This window comes from Alosa sapidissima, chromosome 15 (assembly GCF_018492685.1).
Source record: "Alosa sapidissima isolate fAloSap1 chromosome 15, fAloSap1.pri, whole genome shotgun sequence".
NCBI classification, from domain to species: domain Eukaryota; kingdom Metazoa; phylum Chordata; class Actinopteri; order Clupeiformes; family Clupeidae; genus Alosa; species Alosa sapidissima.
This window is the reverse complement of record NC_055971.1, coordinates 14946769-14968989: the sequence shown is the minus strand read 5'-3', so window position 1 is coordinate 14968989 and position 22221 is coordinate 14946769. Positions and strand designations below refer to the sequence as shown.

The following is a 22221-nucleotide window of genomic DNA, read 5'->3' as shown; positions in this document are numbered from 1 at the left end:
ACCAATCACAGCCGCCTGTGGCTGCTCTCCCAAAACAGACCCATAGTGCCGCTCTCATTCTCATGAACAAACGACTTCACATTTCACCTGAGAGAGAGCGAGAGAGCTGGGTGGAGAGGTGCTCACAACGGGGCGTCAGTGTGGCACTAATGCTCTTATTCTGGGACTGCTTCCAACACCTCCATCTTAAGGGCCGCTCTGGAGCTAAGCACAGGGGAATTCGTGCTGCTTTTGGTTCAGTCATTTAATGGTAATTAGTTTTGAGAGGATACTGATATACAGTACTTGAGTATAGAGGACAGGGGGAAGAGAAGAGAGGAGGGTGAAAAACGGAGAGAGGAGTGAAGGAGAAGGGATAAACAGGCTGAAGTAAGGAGTGACAACGAAAAGGATGGTGCAAGGATCATCTGAGCTCATCGCCGTGTGCCTTGCCGTGGTCGGCCTCTTCGGGGCGGCCGCCGTCACTGGAATGCCCATGTGGAAGGTCACAGCCTTCATCGAGGAGAACATCATCGTCATGGAGACCCGCTGGGAGGGCCTGTGGATGAACTGCTACCGGCAGGCCAACATCCGCATGCAGTGCAAGGTGTACGACTCCCTGCTGTTCCTCCCGCCAGACCTCCAGGCGGCCAGGGGCCTTATGTGCGCCTCGGTGGCCCTGTCCGGCGTGGGTCTGCTGCTGGCCCTGGCAGGCCTGCAATGCTTCTCCTGCTTGCGGGAGCAGCCACGGCTGAAGCGCACCCTGCTGATGGTGGCGGGCGGCATGCAGCTTCTGGCATCCGTCTGCGTCTTCATCCCCGTCTCCTGGACGGGCCACGTCATCATCCGCGATTTTTACAACCCGCTGCTGATCGACGCGCAGCGCCGTGAGCTCGGGGAGGCGCTCTACGTCGGCTGGGTGACTGGCGCTGTCCTGTTCGCCTCGGGCCTGGCGTTCCTGTGTCGCCGGCACGCCTTAACCGAGCAGGGCTCGTTAGACGTGTACCATCCCGGTGCCAAGCCCACCCTCACCCGCTTCCACCCACTGTCCAGCACGGTCAGCTCGGTCGGACACCAGCCACTGCTGATGGACCAGACCAGCTTACTCCACCCACATCCATCAGTCCACAGCATGGCTATCACACCTCAAGGAGGATACCCTCAACCCACCCAGTACCACCCGCAGTTCATTCCCTCTGGAGCACCTATGTTGTATAATGGAAGCATCATGGCATCGCACCCATCCTCATATGCATCTCATGTAGTTGGGGGACAGGTGACCCCGATAGAATTTCTCTACCACAGCCAGCAATCCACACCTTACACAGCGAGTCATGGGATGACGCCATACGCTTCATACAACTCCACGTCTAGCTACCACCCTGCCCCGCAAAACCCTGTGTTTATTGGATACAACTACTCCAGGGTGCAAGCCCCCAGCTCCACAACCAGCTCAGGGATGCGAATTTGAGGACATGTGGAACATTATCTTACCTATATGACTGACTTGTTCATGAAATACAAAAGCAAGCTCACAGGTTCTTTACCCCGAGCTCCGAAGAACAGTTGGCATGTCAAACAACCACAGGCATCTAATTGTCCTGAGTTTAAAGCAACCTGCATGCAGTGATGATTAGATGTGAGATAGTACAGTATTTCCCGCTAATGAAGGTGGGTATGCGAGACAGAACTCTTTGAACGCTTTAATTGTACTGTGTGTGTGTCAGTGACAAGACTGTGGAGGCATTCAAGACTGCACTGTTTAGCGTTCACACTACTAAATTATTACTGTCTGGGATGCCACGGTCAGACCAAATCTAGTGCCAGGAATTACCACTCAGTAGTAACAGTCAAGTGTCCTCTTATATGTATGTAATTAAGTTTGTATAGTTATTTTATATCCACATTTACAAATGCCACCACTGACAAAATAATGGTAGAAGGGGTGTAAGAAACTACCAGCTTGAACATTTTTATATCAGTCTAAATCAGTGTATTGTTGACCATATAAACAGACATGCCCCCATCAGATAGGATCAGTTTGTTTGCATAAACATTGTGAAACCCTATTACTGTTATGAAGACAGACCAACACTTTTAGTGATGGCAAAGTGAACAAAATCTTAAAGCAACTATGATAAACTAAATGGCAATATGAATGTACATTGTAATTACATAAGTATGTCAATGCACTGCAATGATGTAGCCTAAGTATCCACTTTGATATGATTAATTAGTAAAACCTAAGCCATTCCTAAGTGTTGTTGTTTATTTTCTATGATCAGTTTTGCTTGTTTGTGTTAATATTTAAACAGAATAGATATGCAAGAACTTGTTTTCACCAGGAGATGGAAACAGAGAGCCCTGGGCCCTGGAGGCTCCTGGAGTGTGTTTGCTACACTAATAGTACAGTTCTTGTGTGGTCTACATGTCCAACCTGAAGAGCAGAATTGTGAAAATATCAAAATAACTAGATGTACCGCATAGCGGTACAAAATATGACCGCCGCTCAGTCCTGTACATCCATTCCGCGAAAATAAATCATATAAATGAATTTGTCTCCATCTTCTACTCCATCCCCCACTCTTGAAACTTTTGTGTATGCTTGTTTGGAATGTGTGTTTGCGGGCCACACACGAAGTAGCCTACTGGCGCTGCAAAGGTGAATAGATTTGTAGCACTTGCCAAAAAATTTGTAGCATTGTTATAAAACCTTTAAAATATCTAAACAATCACAAGTAGGGCAGTTCATCACAGTCCATCCATTGCAACTGGACTGATGAAAGGTACACCTTTAGGCTACATTGTATTTGGAAAAAGCAGAAGGTAGCAGCATAATGTATTTATTTATTTATTATTAAACAAAACAATCCCTGTCGGTTCCATGCAGTTTTCAACAGCTATCAAGAAGAGAGGTCATGTCATGGATTTTTGTGAATGTTTCTTCTTCTACATATGCATAAGTTTAGTCATCTAGTTCATATGATATTCAGCTTTATTGTCAATGCACAAATTAAATACCAGTAGTCTGAAGCAAAATGCCGTTTTACCCAGTGGTACCCAGTGCCGTTTTACCCACCGGTTTCAGAGCTATTCTAAATGCAAAAATGCATAGAGGGAGTTATGACAAAACCGTGACTGTTAACAAACTATAAGCTATATATAGTAGGCCCTATGCTAGGCCTATTACACAACATAAATTGTCACTAGGCTATGCTGGCGACCCAAATAAAATCTCCTTTGGGAACCAATGGCTTACAGTATCAAGCGGACTTCAGCTGCCACCTCTTGGCGAAAAGTTAATAGTTTTGCATATCAGTAGTAATACATTTCACGCAGCTGTGTGAATCACGGAAAGCAACACTTCTAAATGGAACCCAACCCACTGTACAGTAGCTCAAGGTCTATGGCTAAAGCAGCCATAATGAAAGCGTTATCATTGTTTGGATACTTCACACACACACGTGTTTTTTAATCGCATAGACTACTACTACCAAGCTGGAATCAAAGCACATCGACTCCCCTCTCACACCCTAAACACGCACTTCGAACAAACAAAAAAAAACGTCTCAGTCTCACGGTATAGCCATAGGCAAAACTGTATTGGACCGGTGTAACGTTGGTACTAAATCATCCATCGTAAAGAATGATTTTTGTAGCACGTGCAACAAATATGTGTAGGTACAGCCCTGCCCTGAATACATCTCTCAATGTGCGCTCATTTGGTTTAAATGGAGATGTAGATCACGGGTGCGTTAATAAATCTACATTGCGGCGAGTTGACACAAATTATTCACTTTGACGAATTTATGTAGTTTCAGTCCTAGTTACTTTACTTTGAGCCATGCTCTTCCTTTGAATCACCTTTGAAAATAGAGGATTGAAGTAGATATGGGTGTTTGGGAATGAACGTTGACTCAGATGCTTTTTGAAATTTGAGCTAAATGTTCCAGCCCGGTGTTTAGGATGCATCATCAGGTTATCTTTCAGGTAGCCTATATTTTCCATTAGAAAACCATCACGTAGCGAACGTGTGTGGGTAACTCACTTAGCTCCTGTTGCCTAGGTTATGGTTATAAACAAATGAGATGACAGTCGAAAGATGCAATTAGTACTGTTATCAATGTTCTTGGTCGCATATAACCGCATTTATGGTTTTCTACAAATACATCAATAATCAAATTGGCATCTATCACTCAACCAATGCTAACGGTAACATTATTTTACCTACTCTAGGCTATTGATATAACTTAAGATTAACGTAGCCTACCTGCAGTAAAAACCAAGCATGTCCGATAAACATTCGCAGATTTATTTCGGCTTCAAGAAGAAATGGGAATTACATGTCATGCAGAAATCATCCTACCCTTATTAGACGTTCTCAGCGGTAAACTACAGTCTTGTCCTTGTAGGAAGCGTAGTGTCTTTCCAACCCACTTTAGATTAACTTCCAACAAAATTACGTCTCACTGCAACGATGCGCCATCTGGTGGACAAACGACTATGTGACGCCAATACTGGAAATGCAGCCAAATTATTATTATGATGAATATTTGGTTTTCCTTTAATCCTACTGAATTTGTAATTATGTATCGGCCGTTGTAATTGCCGATACTGATGGTATGTGCGTACCTGTGTGTGTGTGTGTGTGTGTGTGCGTGTATATGTGTGCACCACCCCACCATCTACAGGCCAATGAGTGTACAGTCACTAAATGTACACATCACTTAATTTTTTTAGACCCCCCCATGGATGAAATTCTACGAAACTTGGCATACCCCCAGAGAATGTCAGGTTAATCATACACATAAAATTTGGTGCAGTTCTGAACATCTTAACTGAAGAGAGGGGCGATTAAAGCAGAATGATATTGCATTTTCATTTTTTACCGGGGGGGGGGGGGGGGTGGCAAATCACAAATGAGTGATTATGGGCTAGGTTGATGTGGGCCCTTGAGACCAACATACCATAAAAATGTCTTCATCCTCGGTGCCACAGTTCAGGTAGTTATTTAGGAAAAACTGCATTTTTTGGGTTTCGGGGTGCCCAGCGCGGTGAGGGAGTGGCCCCCGGGGACCAAACGAAAATTTTCCGTAAAAGTCTAGTGGGGCTACATACCCACCAAATTCCATGTGCCCCAGTGGTTCGGTGTCCCGGGTATCGTTGACCAAAAATTCAGGAAGTAGATGAAAAAAAAAAAAAAAAACTTCGACAATCCCTATATGACCGCTTATAATTAGACTAGATCCATGCAAACATCTGGATTTTGTTGATCCTTTCACCAACAAACTTGTGCATGTGCACCTAATTAACTTTTTAAATACTGTACAACCACCCTCACTCGCCTTCTCACTTGATATACCACACAGTAGCCTACAGAACTGCCTCTTCATCATAATCCTTCTCATAATGCATGCAAATCCACAGTGAGCCATATAAACAAACAATTTCTTATCCATTAATAATTTCCTGGATCACTCCACCAGCGTAAAGTAACGTTGCAAATAATAACGTTGCCAGTGCCACTAAATACATCATCCGTGACCACCAAGTTACCCGAGGACCTAGAGAAGGTGATCCATTTTTGTTTGTTTGTTTGTTTTCAGTGGAATCCATATTAGATAAACAGGGGTGATGCTGTGAAGCTATTGTTGTTCTGCATTTCAGAAGCCTGAGCACATGCGCCAAGAAGTCGAGTATGGATCTAGGATAAACATCTGAAGAAAGCAATCAGAGTCGGACTCTAAGTATTCTACTGCATCTTCCAAGGACTTTTCCCCAACAAAATGGATTCCTAATGTGGGTGGCCTTATTGTAATGTGGGTTAAAGTGCAAGAGGGCAAAGTAATTGGTTATCTCTCTATCAGACTGTGGTAAATAAAACTGTTGGGGAGGTAGTTTAATCTTTCAGTGAGCGTCAGTGCCCGTTGCGGAGATTAGATCTGCGTTTCCATCAGGACTAGAGCAAAGATTTAATCATTCCTCGGTGTACCAAAGCAAAGACGTTGTCGGGGTCGACTGTTGCCAGATTTGAAGTTAATCTTCCGAACGTATCCATGTTTGCGGATCAGCGGCTTGCCCGTGCCCTCGTTTGAGTACGCGCACGGAGAAGGACGCGCTCGTCTACCCGAGGTTCACCGACCCGAGTTTCTGCTCAGTTCGAGTCTGCCCAAGGAGGAATTTATTATGGATGTACGAATGGACAACTTGAGATGGAGACAGCTCGACTTCTTTGGATGTTTGTTGTAGTAGGGTATCACAAGGATGTCCTCTGTGATTTGGTCAATTACTAACAGCTTAAGAAGCATCATTGTCACGGACTGTTTAATGGAGAAGATACCGGTTCGATGCCAATTGTTCATCCATGACGGATACAAGAATCGTAAAATTGCCAGCATGAATAAAAACTATAAGAATCAATGTTAAAATCGATTCTTCAACGTGTACCATGGCGAAAAGGATGGGACTGTTATTTTCGCTGCTGTACTTGGTGGCAGAGTTTGGTCTGAGTTCGCAGCAAGTCCTTAGAATCGGTAAGTACTTTTATAGCACCGTCAATACTGCTTTAGTTTTCAACCTCTTTTAGCAGTTGCTCTGGAAATGTACGAATTCGTGAAAATTGGAAGGGAAGACTTAACTAGTTGTCATATGGATTGTCAATTATGAAGTTGTTCATGATGGCAAAAATCTCACATAGGCTAGTTTCTCATTATAACTAGCTGATGATTTTCACTACCAGGTGCATATGAAACGCTTGATTCTCCACTGTACTGTATGTGGAAATACATATAAAACTAAAAACTTAAAAACTTGATAATTGCATGAGACATGCAAGCTACCCTGTATTGTGAGAAAGATGTCAAATGCTGTCCTTGCAACATCAGTTCAAAGTGTGGCTTATGCACATTTAAATAGACTCTCCTCCATCCCAAAGGACATCTACTAGCATTGTACTATGAAGGGCCACTAGGTCAATTTGACTCATGTAGGCTATGACATTGATTCTGTTGTTGTTTTTCATGGTTCCTAATCATCAGTTTTAACAATTATGGTGTATGGCTATGTTTATTAATGTAGACCTTTGTGTCCTCTTAAAAATCCGGTATGTATAAGGGACTTAGGAAGTAATTGTGCGGATTTATGTCATAGGTTTAACCATGGTTAACTCAGTATGATTCATTATGTGCCATTCTATTTTTGGTGGCTAATTGGTCATGGTTATTTTAAAAGTAACGTGTCCACTACTTCCACTACTAGAGTTAAGGTCAGGTAGAGCTAAGCATATTAAATCTCCACCAATTAAATTTGAACTCTGAGTCAGTATTTGACCCTTACATGACTCATAGCCTCAAGGTTTCTTGGGTTTCTCGAATTCTGATACATTAAATAGCAAAACCAGGAAGCAAAAATAAATGTTATTCTGTGTACACCACATATCTCCTCAGATATCAAGCCTCCAACTTTTATGAGGGTTCTTTGATAATAGCTGTCACAGAGAAACAGTGATGTTGTTGTGTTTTCCTGTTTGTTTTCCAGGGTTTGAGACAGCTTTCTGAAAACTAGTGAAAGGTGTACATGCAAAGAAGCAATTATCAGTGCTGAAAGAGAGAAGTTTCTGTGTGGGCTTTCATCTTAGCCACTCTCACTCTATTAGGAAACCCAGGCAATAGTACATCGGACAAATATTCATGATGGACTCTGAAATATCAAATACTTTTCTGTTCATTAATAATGACATCTGTTCATTAGGGGGAAAAACATTTCTATCAACATCTGTTTGCTGACATATTTGATGTAGGTCCACATATTCTGACGCCAAAGCTAAGCTATCTGTAGACATTTCATTTCTGGTGTCATATCAATTTCATAATGAATCAACCTTTTTATCATTCATCCTATCTCAGAGGACGCCACACATTATCCTTACTTTTCCTGTTTCGATTGGTTTAAGGTTCCCCTAGGTGTTGTATTGGTTGTAGCGCCAAACGTAAATCAATTTGGTAGGTCCTGATCACTGATTGCTGTGGTGGGGGCTCGATAGGACAGGAGGCTGAAATTGCAGTCCATATATCTGATGATCTGAAAGTAGACCCAACAAAAGCAGCAATCAATTGCCCATTACATGGCTGTGTGTTTCGGTTTCAGTTGGTGATTGAGTTGAGAAAAAGGGAGCGGCAACTTCAGGCTGTGGTTGTGTAGGATTGGGTTTGGCCCAGCAGCTCAGAGCTATGTGAAATAAAGCTTGTTTGCATCAGTCAAAGGTAGTAACCTTAGTCGCACAGGTCTTGCCCCTGGTTGAAGGCTCTTGGATAAGAGGTTTCATGAAACATGCTCGCCACTTATCAAACACGAGATGTGAGAAGATAGACTTTCAAAGACTGTCGGGTACCTGTAGAATATTGCCTGTGTGGGGTTACTAGGTTACTGGGATTGAATTGATTGTTTATGTCATTACTTATGTCATGACAAGTCGGATTCTCTTAGAAATCGTCAATGTCTTTCATACAGGTCAGACTCAGGAGGCGAAGACACAAGTCACCCCCTTGTATATCTTTACCTGTGAACTGTCCTTACACACACACACACAGTCTCATCCCGCTCACCTAGAGGCAATGTGTGCCACGAGTGCTATTCTCCCTCCATTGCTTTAGCACTAACAAACACACGCCAATCTGTCCTTTGTGCCACTAATCTTTTCGAAATCATCTCTTTTTTGTCACTGAGGCCACCTAATCTTTGTCATTCTCATCATGACCCCTCGCCACAAGCCTGTAATCTGGCCCATATGGTGTGTGCAGCAATTAACATCTCCCAGTTTTTCTTGGCCTAGGACCACCAGCATCAGATTGTGACTAAAGTCTGCCCCCACTCACTAGTGGTAAATCTTCCCCGATCCTACACAGCCCACCCCCCACCACCACCACTTCCCCCACCCCCAGGACTTTGGACAACCAGCAGTAATCTTCTTTATGGACCCTTTCAAGAGAGTTCCATTATCAGCATCATAGTTGGCCCCACAAGACTTCCTTTTTAACATTCCATATGTTATCTTAATGCAGAGAAAGTAGATTGGGGCCCAAATAGAACGTTCAAGCATTGTTTTTGTTTTTATTGTTGAAAGGGTCTATAGGGCAAGTTTCTTTTTGCCCTGGTCATGTGCAGAGAAAAGAAAAGAAAAACACTTTGGGAAAGTGGTGTGGAATGTTGCTTATCAGGTTCGTTTTTTCTGCTTCTTGGGTGAAACCTTGAATAGAATCATGGTGATCATTCTGTTGCTCCGTTGTATACTCACCAAGGTCTCTGCCAGGGTTTTGGATTGGATGCTAATGCTCACCTTTACTGTATATACTGTAGCTATTCTGTCAAAATAGCTAAACCACTAATGCAATGCAATAATTCTGGTCGTAATTGGAAAGAAGATGCCCCTTCCCTCTATTTTCCAATGTTTACTCCCTACTCGAATCAACTCATGATGTACACATAGCATATTGATGTGATCATACAGCATTTGTTGGTGATGTGCTGGAAGCAAAGGCCTTATGCTTATTGAAGCGTGCCCACCCTGAGATTCACTCAAAATCTTTGGGTATGGCAATATATAAATAGCATTATTAGCCCCCCCCCCCCCCCCCGCCCATTCTTTCCCAAATTGTGCCCTCCCAAATTTTGATCTTACAGAACGCCCCTGGCTGGGAGACTGAACTAGTGAGAGTGGAGAAGATAAGACGGCACTGGTGGCTTCCCCGCGTTTGTGAGGCGGCACAGAGAGCGCTCAGTGTTCTACATCAAACGGGCTGAGCAGTCTCATTTAAACCCCCTCATTCATTCACCCTGCTGGCCCAGCGCCATATCAGTGTGTGTGTGTGTGTGTGTGTGTGTGTGTGTGTGTCTGGGTGTGTGTGGTATGAGGAGAGAGCGTGGGATGGTGAGAGTTGGACCAGGGTGTGTGTGTGTGTGTTTTTTTTATTGGCGAGGGTAAACAACTACGTCATTGTGTTCACTGGCTGTAAAGATGTTCCATTGCTCTGGTCCCGACACAGGCTCACTGAGATAAACTCACAGATTCACAGCGCAGTCCACTCCAGCAGAGAGGAGATTTCATGTGTCACTGATACACACACACACACACACACACACACACACACACACACACACACACGCACACACACACACACACACACACAAACACACACACACACACACACACAAACAGATACACAAATACACACACACACACACACACACACATTTTAACTTACACTGAATAGAACACAATGAAGGACAGTCAATGGATATTCAAGGATGATCGACAAAGCATTGAACAATCGTTTCCCAGTCTCAATGAAAACACAGCAGGAGAAACAACAACAGCAAAAACAAAGACATATAAACCCTTTGTTGTTAAATCCCTACATATTTGATTAGTGTTTGCCTTCACTCTCCTAATATTCATCATCATTGCTTATAGGAGGAACTTCTAAAGGACATATGATGGCACATCATCTGAGCAAAACCTTTCAGATGGTGTGTTTATTTTTCTGTTCTTAATTGTGTGTACTTACAAATCTTTGAGAGTCTGAGAGTGGTTTATTTTTGCCCATTGACATGTTAATGCAGTATTGAGTTGCTGGATCAATGTGCATGTCACATAGCAATCAGCAAAATTCTCTTAGAATAATTAGATTTACTTATGTTTAGGTGTGTCATGTTTTCTCACATTTGTGTGTGTGTGTGTGTGTGGGGGGGGGGGGGGGGGGGGGTGTTTGTGTGTGTGTACACTGAAATAAAGTGTTTTGAGAGCAACATTTTCTCAATAAACTCTCAGTATATTCCAAATACATATTTGTTAGTGGTAGTATTTGATATAATGTATTACTACTGTAATATTACTATATAAGATGAAGAATCAAAAGAGTTTTGGAGAGTATTCAGGGCTCTACGCTAACATTTTTTCCAGGAGCACTTGTGCGCCCAAGTTAAAAAAATTAGGAGCACAGACAAAAATGTGGGCGCACAGTCAGTTCTGTACTTAACTTAAACATAATCTAACATTACACTGGAGCTAACACTTAAACATGCCAGTGCACCAATTGCGAATATTAAGAATGACTGACAACATTTAGGCTACAGGAAATAGGATTTTAAAGATCAGTGCCTACTTTATTTTCAGTGTGTTCTATTTTCCTACATTTTGTTAATGTAAAATAGTATAATACATTGCCATATTTGCATTTAGCCTGTATATCAAGTATCCTGCCAAATGTGGGTTAATTTATTTATTTGTGAATCCATCTGTAGCTAATCCAAATTTGCCCATGGACCTATCTGACTGCATACTGCCTAATACTACTACTAAAACAGTCAATTTTCTCTTCCACAAAACCCAACATAGGCTAATCAAGGATATATTTTATATAATCTGCATTGATGGGGGCAGTAGGCAAACATTAGGCCTACTTTCGTTTTGCACTTCAGCTTGTATTCGGTGTAAACAAACAAGCATGAGTGTAAGCCTGGAGTTGTCAGTAGCGTTCTACCTTTGAATAAAATGGGAGTATTACGGGAAGCTACTTTTGTGCCTGTTCGCTACAGCTATATTTTGCATATTGCAGCCAATACTTTAACTGGGCTAAATGGCATGTTAGGTTACCTTTCCTTCTCTCACTGCATTCTCAGAATGTCATCCTGTTCCTCCGATATCCGATGAATTCGGTGGATAGAATAACTAATTTCTTCAATCTTTGCATCTTGGCTGGCTAGTCTAACTTTCCACTTTTTCTGCGTGCTCTTGGATTTGATAGAAGCGACTACTAGCGAGTCACAACGCGAAACTGCTAACGTTGATGGGAGGTGTAGTTTTTATGCTGCATTCGCGAAGTGATTCTATGGTTTGCACCAGTAATGTTTCTTGATGTTGCGCTGTATTTTGTAGACAAACATTGACATGGTTAGAAGTCATTCGCACCAGTGGGCCTAAATATTTTTTTGCACTAGCATCCCATCATTTTTACTCGCATGTGCGAGTGAAATGGGCGCACTGTAGAGCCCTGGCAAGTTTGAAGAGTCTGGAGTAAGCACAGGAGGAGTGCAGTCATGCAACTGAGGCGATGAACGGGTTGAATTGTTCAGTGTCTGAAGGTAGTGTATTGTTGGAGTAGCGTAGTATTGCTTTGTTTCTGTCTGAACTCTGTACCCTGTTTACTCGCAACAGAAATTAAGAAGCTAGACTGTCCTTCGAAGGTTAATAAGGTAATTGTGAAGTTATTACAGTATAACAGTATTTATAGCACAAGTATTTATTTAGGGATGCATTCTTTCCCAATCAATTACCATTAGCCTACACAGACTGCTGCTGCTGTTTTGCTGATTGTTAATGTACTGGTTACTGCATAATATTTTATGAACCTTCCTCAATTCATTGCTGTCACTGCGCTGACTTATCAGGTGTTATCATCTCCAATTACATGGTGTGCAGTTCTTATTCTCCACATACTCTGCCAGTAGTTGTGTTGCCCCTTGACAGAGTAATTGTGTTGAAGGGTAAAGACAAGAACAGTACGACAAACTAAAAGCCTCATTAATGTTGGAAATTAGAGCAAGGTGAGAAGGTTAAGGAGCTGGTGCTGATTAGCATTTGTGTTTGTATATGTGTGTGTGTGTGTGTGTGTGTGTGTGTGTGTGAAAGAGAGAGTGAGAGAGAAATAAAGTGTGTGTGTGTGTGTGTGTGTGTGTGTGTGTGTGGTTGGTTTTGCACTGTGTGTCTATGAAGTCATGACTGTGCTGGTAATATATTTCCATCAGCATACTAATTTGTAGTGGCAATGCTCCAGTGCCTTAGAGGAGCTGCAGACCTCTAAGCAAACAGCAGGGCAGGCCCATATCGTGTGTATGTGTGTGTGTGTGTGTGTGTGTAAGAGAGAGAAAGAGAGAGAGAGAACTATCAAATGATGTTAAAGGAGAATTACGTCCATTTTTCACATAGATATCTGTATCTCTCTTTTTCGTTGGTATGGGGAAAAACCCCGAAATCTGTGAAAAGTGCTATCTAGCTCGAGTTGCTGCAGCCAACAGCTAGAGCAGACAGGCAACTACAGAGGTACACACTGGGGCCAATCATATCTTATATGTGAAAAATAGGCCGGAATTGTACAATGTCAAGTGGAATTACAATTGTTTATAGGTGACTTCCATTGTCCCACAGTAACGGGTCATGCCTTCAGACTGTAAATAGATTCTTATGGAGTTTTCAGTAAGGACTAGTGGAGCAGCTAATAGTGTACTGTTTACTGTGATATCATGACCTCCTTTCTGACCTCTGCATCACCCTTTCAATAGTTAATGTCCACCGTGTCTAAAGAGAGGAGCTGCATGCCTTCTGTCTCTCTCCTGCATGTGGGTGATGTCATCCCATCAGCTGGTTTATCTCCAGTGGAATGTTAGTGACATGCAAAGCAGACATGATTAATCTACCACAGCACAGATGCCAGTGTCTTGTTTTACTGTTACCCTTTCACAACATAATGATTGATATTAGGTAAGTTCAATATACTGTATTTGCGTGGCAATAAATTAATAGATAGATCAATTATTTGTCATAGAAAGGAAGCTGATTGTTGAAGGAATGAGGCTGGTTTTAATTGATGTGTTTCTGGTTACTTGATGATAAAGGGGAAGTGCCTTTAGGGGTTTAAAAAGGTCTAACTGTGGAACTGTGGCATAGATAGGGTGGACAGTATTCTAAAGTGTGTGTGTGAGTACAATAACAATACTGAATGAGCATTTGCTTGCTCCCGTGGCAGCTGAAGAGCACGCAGGATTATTTTGTCCACATCAGCTTTGCAGTCTTGTTCTCTGCTCATGTGCAGAGAAAGTCATTCACTGTGTCCAGCTCGATCAAATAATGCCTACTCTTGGGGAAAGCGTTCCTTTTTTGAGAGATCGCTGAGCAGTCCAAGCAGAGACTGGGTGGTTGAAAACAGTTATTTCCTCCCCCTATTGCCTCAGATACTTCACTTCTGCATCAACGCCCCGTTCAGTCTTTCCCACACGGATGCCATCGAGCACTTTAAATGAAGCTACATTCTGCAAACCTGTTACGGTGACTGCCATAAATTAAGCCACCTCTGGTTGTGTGCCCCCCACACCCCACCCCTCTTTGCAAGGTGCCACAAAGTGTCCACACAACCCCCCTACATCTGTCCGCCCTTCTGTCACGATTGGCCTCCCTGCTGCCTCGCTGAGAAATCGTACTTATTTAAACTCCAAAATGGTAGCAGCAGAAAGAGAGCAGATATTAATGGTGTTGAGGCGTCCGGTCATGCTCCCTCTCCGCATGAATATTTTAATAAGCACACAGAGGGGGATGGAGAGAGAGGGAGAGAGCGATGGAGGTGGATAATGTGTGTGTGTGTGTGTGTGTGTGTGTGTGTGTGTGTGTGTGTGTGTGTGTGTGTGTGTGTGTGTGTGTGCGCGCGTGCGTGCTCAAGAGAGAAAGAGAGAGAGAGAGAGAGATAGAGGGAGAGAGAGTGGAGAGTGTGTGACTGGGAAAGAGGAATGGAAGTGAACCAAGGCGCTGCAGGTTTCTTTTGATTCCCAGGGGGCCTAAATGAATCGCTGTTGTCATCAAGGCACTGATGCCAGGCTAACCTCTTTTTCCTCTGGCTTGCCAAAGAAGTGAATAATCTATGCAGATTTACTGCGGACCTCTTGGATGATAGGCTGCTGTTTAATACACTCAGAGGTGTTTATGAGAAGTGAATCAATCAAGGGGGTGTGGACAAAGTAAAACGGAAAGGCTACTGAGCCACAGTACACTTACATTAGCACCTAAACTAGAGCCACTGGGACTGTGTGGACCCATGATGTCTTCAGGGCTCTGGTGAAGGCACCAGGATGGGTAGATGTGATGTCATCCTACGGTTGCTGAGTGACATTCGAATGAGTTGATGATCATATTAAAATTTGAATTTAAACTTCCCATAAAGTCTGAAAATGTGTATGTCAGTAACAACATGCCAGTTACTGGCAGATGTGGTAAGAACTGTTGCAATTATCATCATTGGGGAGACAGGTGGTTATTTTTTTAGGAAATGGCTGGAATGAGCTGTCCTCAGGCGTGTGAAGAAGAACAGTATGGAGTGAATTAACACCTGAATGAGGAATTTCTACCTGACTGCCTCTCATTTTATTGCATTCCAAGTGCCTTTAAGCTGACACACTCAAACATTCAAACATGCCAGTCGAAATGTTAAGCCATTACCTGGGCTTTTTAAAGGAGAATAACTTTCTCGCTCTCTCTCTTTCTCTCTCTCGCTCTCTCTCTCTCTCTCTCTCTCTCTCTCTGTCTGTCTTTTTCTCTATCTCCTTATCTCTGTCTGTCTGTCTGTCTCTTCTCTCAGTCCTCCCTTGAGAATTTCATAATTCCCCTAAATGGAGAGAGAGAGAGAATCAAACAGGTTGGAGCAGTCGTGCAGCGCAGTCAGGCTTGCTAGTCGTAATTAGGAATGGCACTTGAAAGCACGCTTTCCTCTGAGCGTGTGAGTCCAGACAAGGCTCTCTCAGTTTGAGGCAGGAGGCTGTGCTCCTCGGCGCTGCCTGACCAAAAGAAAAAGGTCATTCACAACCGAAGGCCCAGGCGAGCCAGCTACCCTCCTTCTTTTGACTACGCAGACCCCTTTAAAAATCAATCACAATTTCACAAGTGGCCATACAAAGATTGTTGTTTTCGTAAAGGGATGGGGAGCCTTCTGCCTTTTATGAGGTATTGTTTCAGAGATGTCATATCTTGGACAGCCAGAGAGACACAGGGTGGGACACTGATTTGATTTGTGGCTTTAATTCATTGTCAGCTGATTAAGTTATACTACGCCTATATCACATCACTCTAAACTAAACTAGATGTCTGTCAAAGTGGTAGCCAGGTACGACAGTGATAAAAACAATTGATGAAAACCCAGATTGGTATGATGAAGGCTTGTAACACCAGGGCTGACAGTCATTTCTATTGATCCAGTTGCAATAGGGACAGACAAGCTGGCTTCCACAGTACCATTTAGCTGGTTAGATTTTAGATTGTAAAATGATATCCCTCTATATATATTAATTTTACAATCTAAAATCAAATTTTTTAGTGAATGTATATGTGGGTGTGCATGCATGTGTGAATGTGAATCTGTGTGTGTGTGTGTGTGTGTGTGTGTGTGTGTGTGTGTGTGTATTAATTTTACAATCTAAAATCAAATTTTTTAGTGAATGCATATGTGGGTGTGCATGCATGTGTGAATGTGAATCTGTGTGTGTGTGTGTGTGTGTGTGTGTGTGTGTGTGTGTGTGTGTGTGTCATGGGGACAAAGGCTACTAACACAAATCAAAACATCAATTTAGTTCACTTTATTCATCATTCAGTTGCTATTACAATGACAGTGTGATGTTACAGTAACACGGTTATACCATTGTATATAATCTATCATATATCTATCAAGTGTAATAATGATATAAGGCCTTTATTATAAACAATGTATGTATAGTTGAAGGAAAGTGTTGCATGTGTTTGTATGTATGTCACAGAGCATAGATGTGATTTTGTGTAAGCAGCCATTCAAAGAAGCAAACCTTTGGCTGTCTAAAACTAACTGCATTATATTTCCCTTGTAAATGAAGCACACACACACACACACACACACACACACACACACAGAGGGAGAGAGACATTTACACACACATCCGCAAACATGGCATACTCGGACCCGCAGTGAAGCATTTTGTGCTTACAAATGAAAGATGTACTGTTGGTCTAATCGGCTTTTTGACAAGCATTATGGTGGTGTTCACCTCATCTCTCCCTTGGAGGTGGTGTGACAGAAACAATGGAGGTCTGATGTGAAGGGTAGAAAGCCATTTTGGCAGAGTCATTTCCTACAGTGGTGTTATGCTTCTGCTTATTGTGCACTGAACCTGTTGCAGTGCTTTGCGTTCCTGAAATGAGGCCTACGAGACTGTTTGGTGTGTGATTCTTTCCAATTAACTGAAATAATTATTTTTGAACGCTCGCTGGCAGGTGTTACATCATGCTCATGCATTGATGTATTATGCATTGTTCAGATACTTACAGATAGTTAAGCTTAATCAAAACTGCGCTCAAACTTTTTTTTTACTGGAGGGATAAAAAAGTATCATTTCTCATCTGAACATAATGTTTAGCATTAGTGCATCAGAGTGATATAGATAGTGATCTTTAATAAACCTGGCTTGGGATAGAGAGGAAGTAATAGTCCTGTCTCACTGTGTTCTCCAGTAGCAGACTTAATCAGCCCCAATATCAGGGCATGCGCCGCTCCAACTTTAAATCATAAGGTTTATCTTCATAATGCTGTAATTGCGTAGTTCTCTCAAAGCAGTGGACGAGAGTGCGGTGTGCGCTAATGGAAATTACAAATGGCTGTTTTCTTTTTATATTTCATTTTGGTTTTGTGGTCTGCAGCTGGGGAGCGTTGGGAAATGATAGATGAAAACAACTAAGAACTATTTGTTCTTATCAGGACTGTTAGTCCTGCTCGGGATGCTGTTTAAAAAAATTAGTTTTGCTTAATTTAAGATGGTGCTGGATGTGTGTGAGGTCTGTGTGCAAATTTGTGTGTGCGTGTGTGTGTGTGTGTGTGTGTGTGTGTGTGTGTGAGAGAGAGAGAGAGAGAGAGAGAGAGAGAGAGTTTGTGTGTGTGTGTGTGTGTGTGTGTGTGTGTGTGTGTGTATGCCGGTGTGTGTATTTGTCTGTGTCTTTGTCTGTGTGTACGTGGTGTTTGGTGTGAGAGGAGGGGATGGGAGGGGAGGGGAGGGGAGTGTTTTGTGCACTGTGTGGGCAACATTCTGTTTTGTATCAGGATGATACAGCTTTGGAGGAATTTTGCATGTTAATCTCGTTGGTAATTGGAGCTTTGCAAAATTAGACATCTGTGTCGAATGCTGGAGATTTTTCAACAAATACATGTGCAACACTGGGATAGTGGCTACACAACTCTGCAGTGGCTGACTAGAAGTTGTTGTTTAGTTTAATTGTTTGTTTTGTAAAGCCCAGTTGTTTGAACATTGGTTGTGCCTCTCATTCTTACCGTCATTCATACAACAGCTAGTTCCTGTAGTAATGTTGTTGAACAATAGGCATTCAGTTACTGTGAACACTGAAGTTTAGTAAAACAACACTTTTCTCTACTCTGCATCGCTAACCTATAGTCTGTGTATGTGCTATCTTGTGGCATCTGCGGTCAGTTTTACATATTATCTTTGACCTGTGGCCTTGTCCTAATAACCAGATTACAGCTGTGCTGATATTCCTCAGAGCAATATTCCTCCTCCTCCTCTTTCTCGCGTGATATTTGACTTCCAGCATCTTTCTTATTCATGCATCTGAAGCAAGTCATCTGTAGCTGGTGCTCCGTGTGTGTTACAGTTCAGCTTGGAGGGTGCATGTGGTTGGCCATACTGTATGTTAATGACAACTGTTGTTCACAGCAGGCTGGATTATAGATTAGAGGTCAAGGCAGACAAGGGAAGAGCCATATCAAAATCCACTCTGCATCTGGTCGTTTATAGCGGGCAGCATGTCATAATAGCTCTGTGAGGCTGGGCAGGCTGGATTGTTTATGTTTGTCTTCCTATTGTCTGTTTTCTATGATACATGCACTGCATGTGCGTTATAGCTCGAGAAGGAGGGTTGCAAATTGTGTGTACCTTTTGGTCACATAATACACCCATGAAATGACAGTATGTTCAGACATGAATGTATATTTCATGTATATATACAACAACTTGATGCACCTCAAATATCTCAGGACAGTTGGCCAATGAGGCAATCAAATGAATGTGCACCCCCCCTTCCATATATGGATATCTATTTTGTTTCTTTACCCACAGGGGGTATATTTGAGACCCTTGAGAATGAGCCTATAAGCGTTGAAGAACTGGCCTTCAAATTTGCTGTGACCAACATAAACAGAAACAGGACCTTAATGCCAAACACCACTTTGACCTACGACATCCAGAGAATAAACCTGTTTGACAGCTTTGAGGCCTCTAGAAGAGGTAAGACTATGTTTTCTTATTTCACCTTCCTGCTGATTCACTAATGCCATTACATTGTCCAAAATCAACATACTCTAAGACAGACACCTGCCTCCTCTGTGTCCCCACTACATCAGGTCTGTGTAAGTGTCTGAGTGAGTGTAATCTAGAAATGAGACTAATTGAATTAGGGCTCTCTCCCATCCTTAATGAAGTGCCTGGCCTTGTACACTCTCCTTTAATGAAGAGCCTTCTGAATGCCTCAGCTATTTATCTCATTGTTATTGTCTCATTTCCAAGCACTAAGAATGGGCTGCCCTCAGGGGGATGTCAGCATGGTGTCCCTCACGCTTCACATTCCTATCTCTGTCCACTCATCCTTTCTCCTCTATTACTTCTATGCATTCTCTCTATCCTCTGATTTTTTTTCTTTCTCTATCTCCTTTCATTGTTCTCCATCGATTGCCTTTTGTTCACTCCTTCGCTCTCTTAAAATCTGCTCCATCACTTCTCCTCTCTCTTCTCTCTTCTCTTCTCTCATCTCTCCTCTCTCTGCTCTCCTTTCTCTTCTCTCTTCTCTCCTCTCCACTTTCCTCTCTTCTATCTCTCTCCTCTCTCTTCTCTTTCCTCTCTTCACTCTCTCCTCTTTCCGTTCTCTCCTCTCTTCTCTCTTTCTCTCCTCTCTTCTGTTTCTCTCCTCTCTTCTCTCTCTTCTCTCCTCTCTCCTCTCTCTCCTCCAGCCTGTGATCAGCTGGCTCTGGGCGTGGCAGCCGTGTTCGGCCCGTCTCACAGCTCCTCGGTCAGTGCCGTCCAGTCCATCTGTAATGCACTGGAGGTGCCCCACATCCAGACCCGCTGGAAGCACCCGTCCGTGGACAACAAGGACAGCTTCTACATCAACCTCTACCCCGACTACGCCTCCATCAGCCGGGCGGTGCTGGACATCGTGCAGTATTACAAGTGGAAGCAGGTCACCGTTGTCTATGAGGATGCAACCGGTGGGTTGAATGTAAACAACCATGTGTAGAATGTATATGGTCAGTATAGGCTAGGCCTAGCACAGCATGGTAGCCTGTATCTGTAGGGATCGGTTTGCCAAACTGCTTAAGGGAGACTACAGTAAAGGATGATTGTGACACCACAGCTCACAGTGTCCTTAGAGTGGCACAACACATTGAAATCAACTGTACGATCCATAAGTGCAGTATCTATTCCCTGTGAGATGATGCGCTGTGCCTTTGGTGTCTTCGGCGAGGACAGGATGAATGTGGAGCTCGCTGTGCTCCCTCTCTATGTTGGCTCCATGTTTTTATTGGCTTTGATAAAAGGGCACATTTATCATTGCTTGTGTGCCAAGCACATCGATCTTGCAAATGTGTTGTGTGCTTCAGATTTGCTGTTTATCGACAAGCAGGAGCGGGCCCAGGTTGAGCATCATAATTTATCATAGCTCTGGCCCTGACACGGCAGGATCCCTTATGGGGCTTTTCCCAGGATCTCCAAATGTCAGTGCTGAGAGCGGGCTTAACTCAGGCTGATGGGCAGAATCAGGATGCCTTATATGTGTGTCTCTCGTGTGTGCAAACAGGAGATTTTCCTGGACAACCCATATTTATTAAACATTTGGTAGACTGTGTTGGTGGATGGAAAAATGAATGAGAAAGAATGGCGCTCAATTAGGGACACTCTCCATAATTTGATAAACAGCCATGTAATCTCTGTTTTTTTAATAATGATAATAATGATAATGATAATAATAATAATAGTAACAATAATAAGTTGATATTTGCCGAGTGAAATATAATTGCTGATTAAATATAGGCATTCAAGCATGTTAAATTGTAAGGTTAAAATAGTCAGGTCATAGAAAGCAGTGTTTATTCTGGATAGAATTCCAATAGTTCACACCAAAGTGTCATTGTTAGGTGACTGCTAACTTCGCCTTCTCAGCAGGGAAGATGTCAGATCTGCAACACCAAAGGTCTACCAGAATCACACATTTAACGAGGCTCCCATCTCTCTCCTACAAATGTACTATTCCACTATCTGACAGCTTTAGCATTGATTCATGTGCACCATATTTATTTTGATTAACTCCCACATAAACACATTTTCTCACTTGCTCATGCAAATATGATTATTTCTTTGTGTATGGAAAACGTGGTAAACAATATCACCAATCAAAATCACAGTGATTATGTTCTGTGAAAATGGAACAAAAATGGCCTCCGTATTTGTGGTATTGGTGCTGTCTTCTCATATATTCCACAAGTGAAGTCTACACTGAAAGTAACACTCCAGAACACTCTAATCACTCTGCCCACTGTAATTTGCGAGCTGCAACGTGATTCACATGTAATCTCAAATCTCCGACCTCACGTTTACTCGAGTCATCGAAAAGAAGATCAGCTCTTTTCTCTCCCGCTAACCACACGCAGTGTCCTTCATTTGCTCTCTCAAGGGTTAATTCGTCTGCAAGAGTTGATCAAAGCCCCGTCCAGATACAGCATCAAGATCAAAATCCGTCAGCTCCCAGCTGGAAATAAGGACGCGAGGCCGCTACTCAAGGAGATGAAGAAAGGGAAGGAGTTTTACGTCATCTTCGACTGCTCTTATCAAACATCTGCATATGTCCTCAAGCAGGTACCACACACACACACACACACACACACACAAACACACACACACACACACACACACACACACACACACACACACACACACACACACACACACACACACACATACACACACACAAACGCATACTGTACACACACACACACACACACACACACACACACACACACACACACACACACACACACACACACACCCTTTTCCACTCCACTGTGTGTCCTTCGCACTGTGGTGGAGGTTAAACCGATTTGTCAGGAACTGTTTTAGTAAGTGTTTTCAATTAAGTCGTGTGGGTATCTGTAGTGAACAAAAAATGCCTCCAGGCTTGATCATGTCCTAGAACTGTGAGAAAGTCGGAAAGTTCACGCAAAGGTGCCTACCTTTTCATCTCTCCAGGCAAGCTTTAAAGAAGAGTAACTACTCAACAGGAAAAAAAAAAACTTTAAATATATTTCCTAAAAAAGTTTGTTCTTTCGGGTTCTTTAAATATTTAAAAGACCATTATATTCCACAATAATCATATGGTCATATTTCTGTAATCACGTAATTGGC

General features: G+C 42.7%; 2 protein-coding genes across 4 annotated transcripts in view; both read left to right on the top strand.

Annotated features, from left to right (window-relative positions):
* Positions 1-77: 77 nt before the first annotated feature.
* LOC121683807 (claudin-8-like) lies at positions 78-2184 on the top strand. Its single transcript, XM_042063642.1, has one exon. It carries the CDS (start codon positions 392-394, stop codon positions 1448-1450), a length of 1059 nt encoding a protein of 352 aa, XP_041919576.1. The 5' UTR covers positions 78-391; the 3' UTR covers positions 1451-2184.
* Positions 2185-5245: 3061 nt separating this feature from the next.
* The window catches only part of LOC121684347 (glutamate receptor ionotropic, kainate 1), a 32708-nt gene continuing 15732 nt past the window's right edge, over positions 5246-22221 (top strand). For all 3 annotated transcript variants that reach the window (XM_042064340.1, XM_042064339.1, XM_042064341.1), the window contains exons 1-4: positions 5246-6512; positions 18886-19053; positions 19773-20030; positions 21494-21675. In XM_042064340.1, coding sequence (XP_041920274.1) covers positions 6428-6512; positions 18886-19053; positions 19773-20030; positions 21494-21675 — 693 coding nt within the window. In that variant the 5' untranslated portion in view covers positions 5246-6427. The remainder of the gene's footprint in view (positions 6513-18885; positions 19054-19772; positions 20031-21493; positions 21676-22221) is intronic.

Bases quoted from the DNA above. Each gene is read 5' to 3' on its own strand.
- LOC121683807 (XM_042063642.1), top strand. From the start codon at position 392: ATGGTGCAAGGATCATCTGAGCTCATCGCCGTGTGCCTTGCCGTGGTC.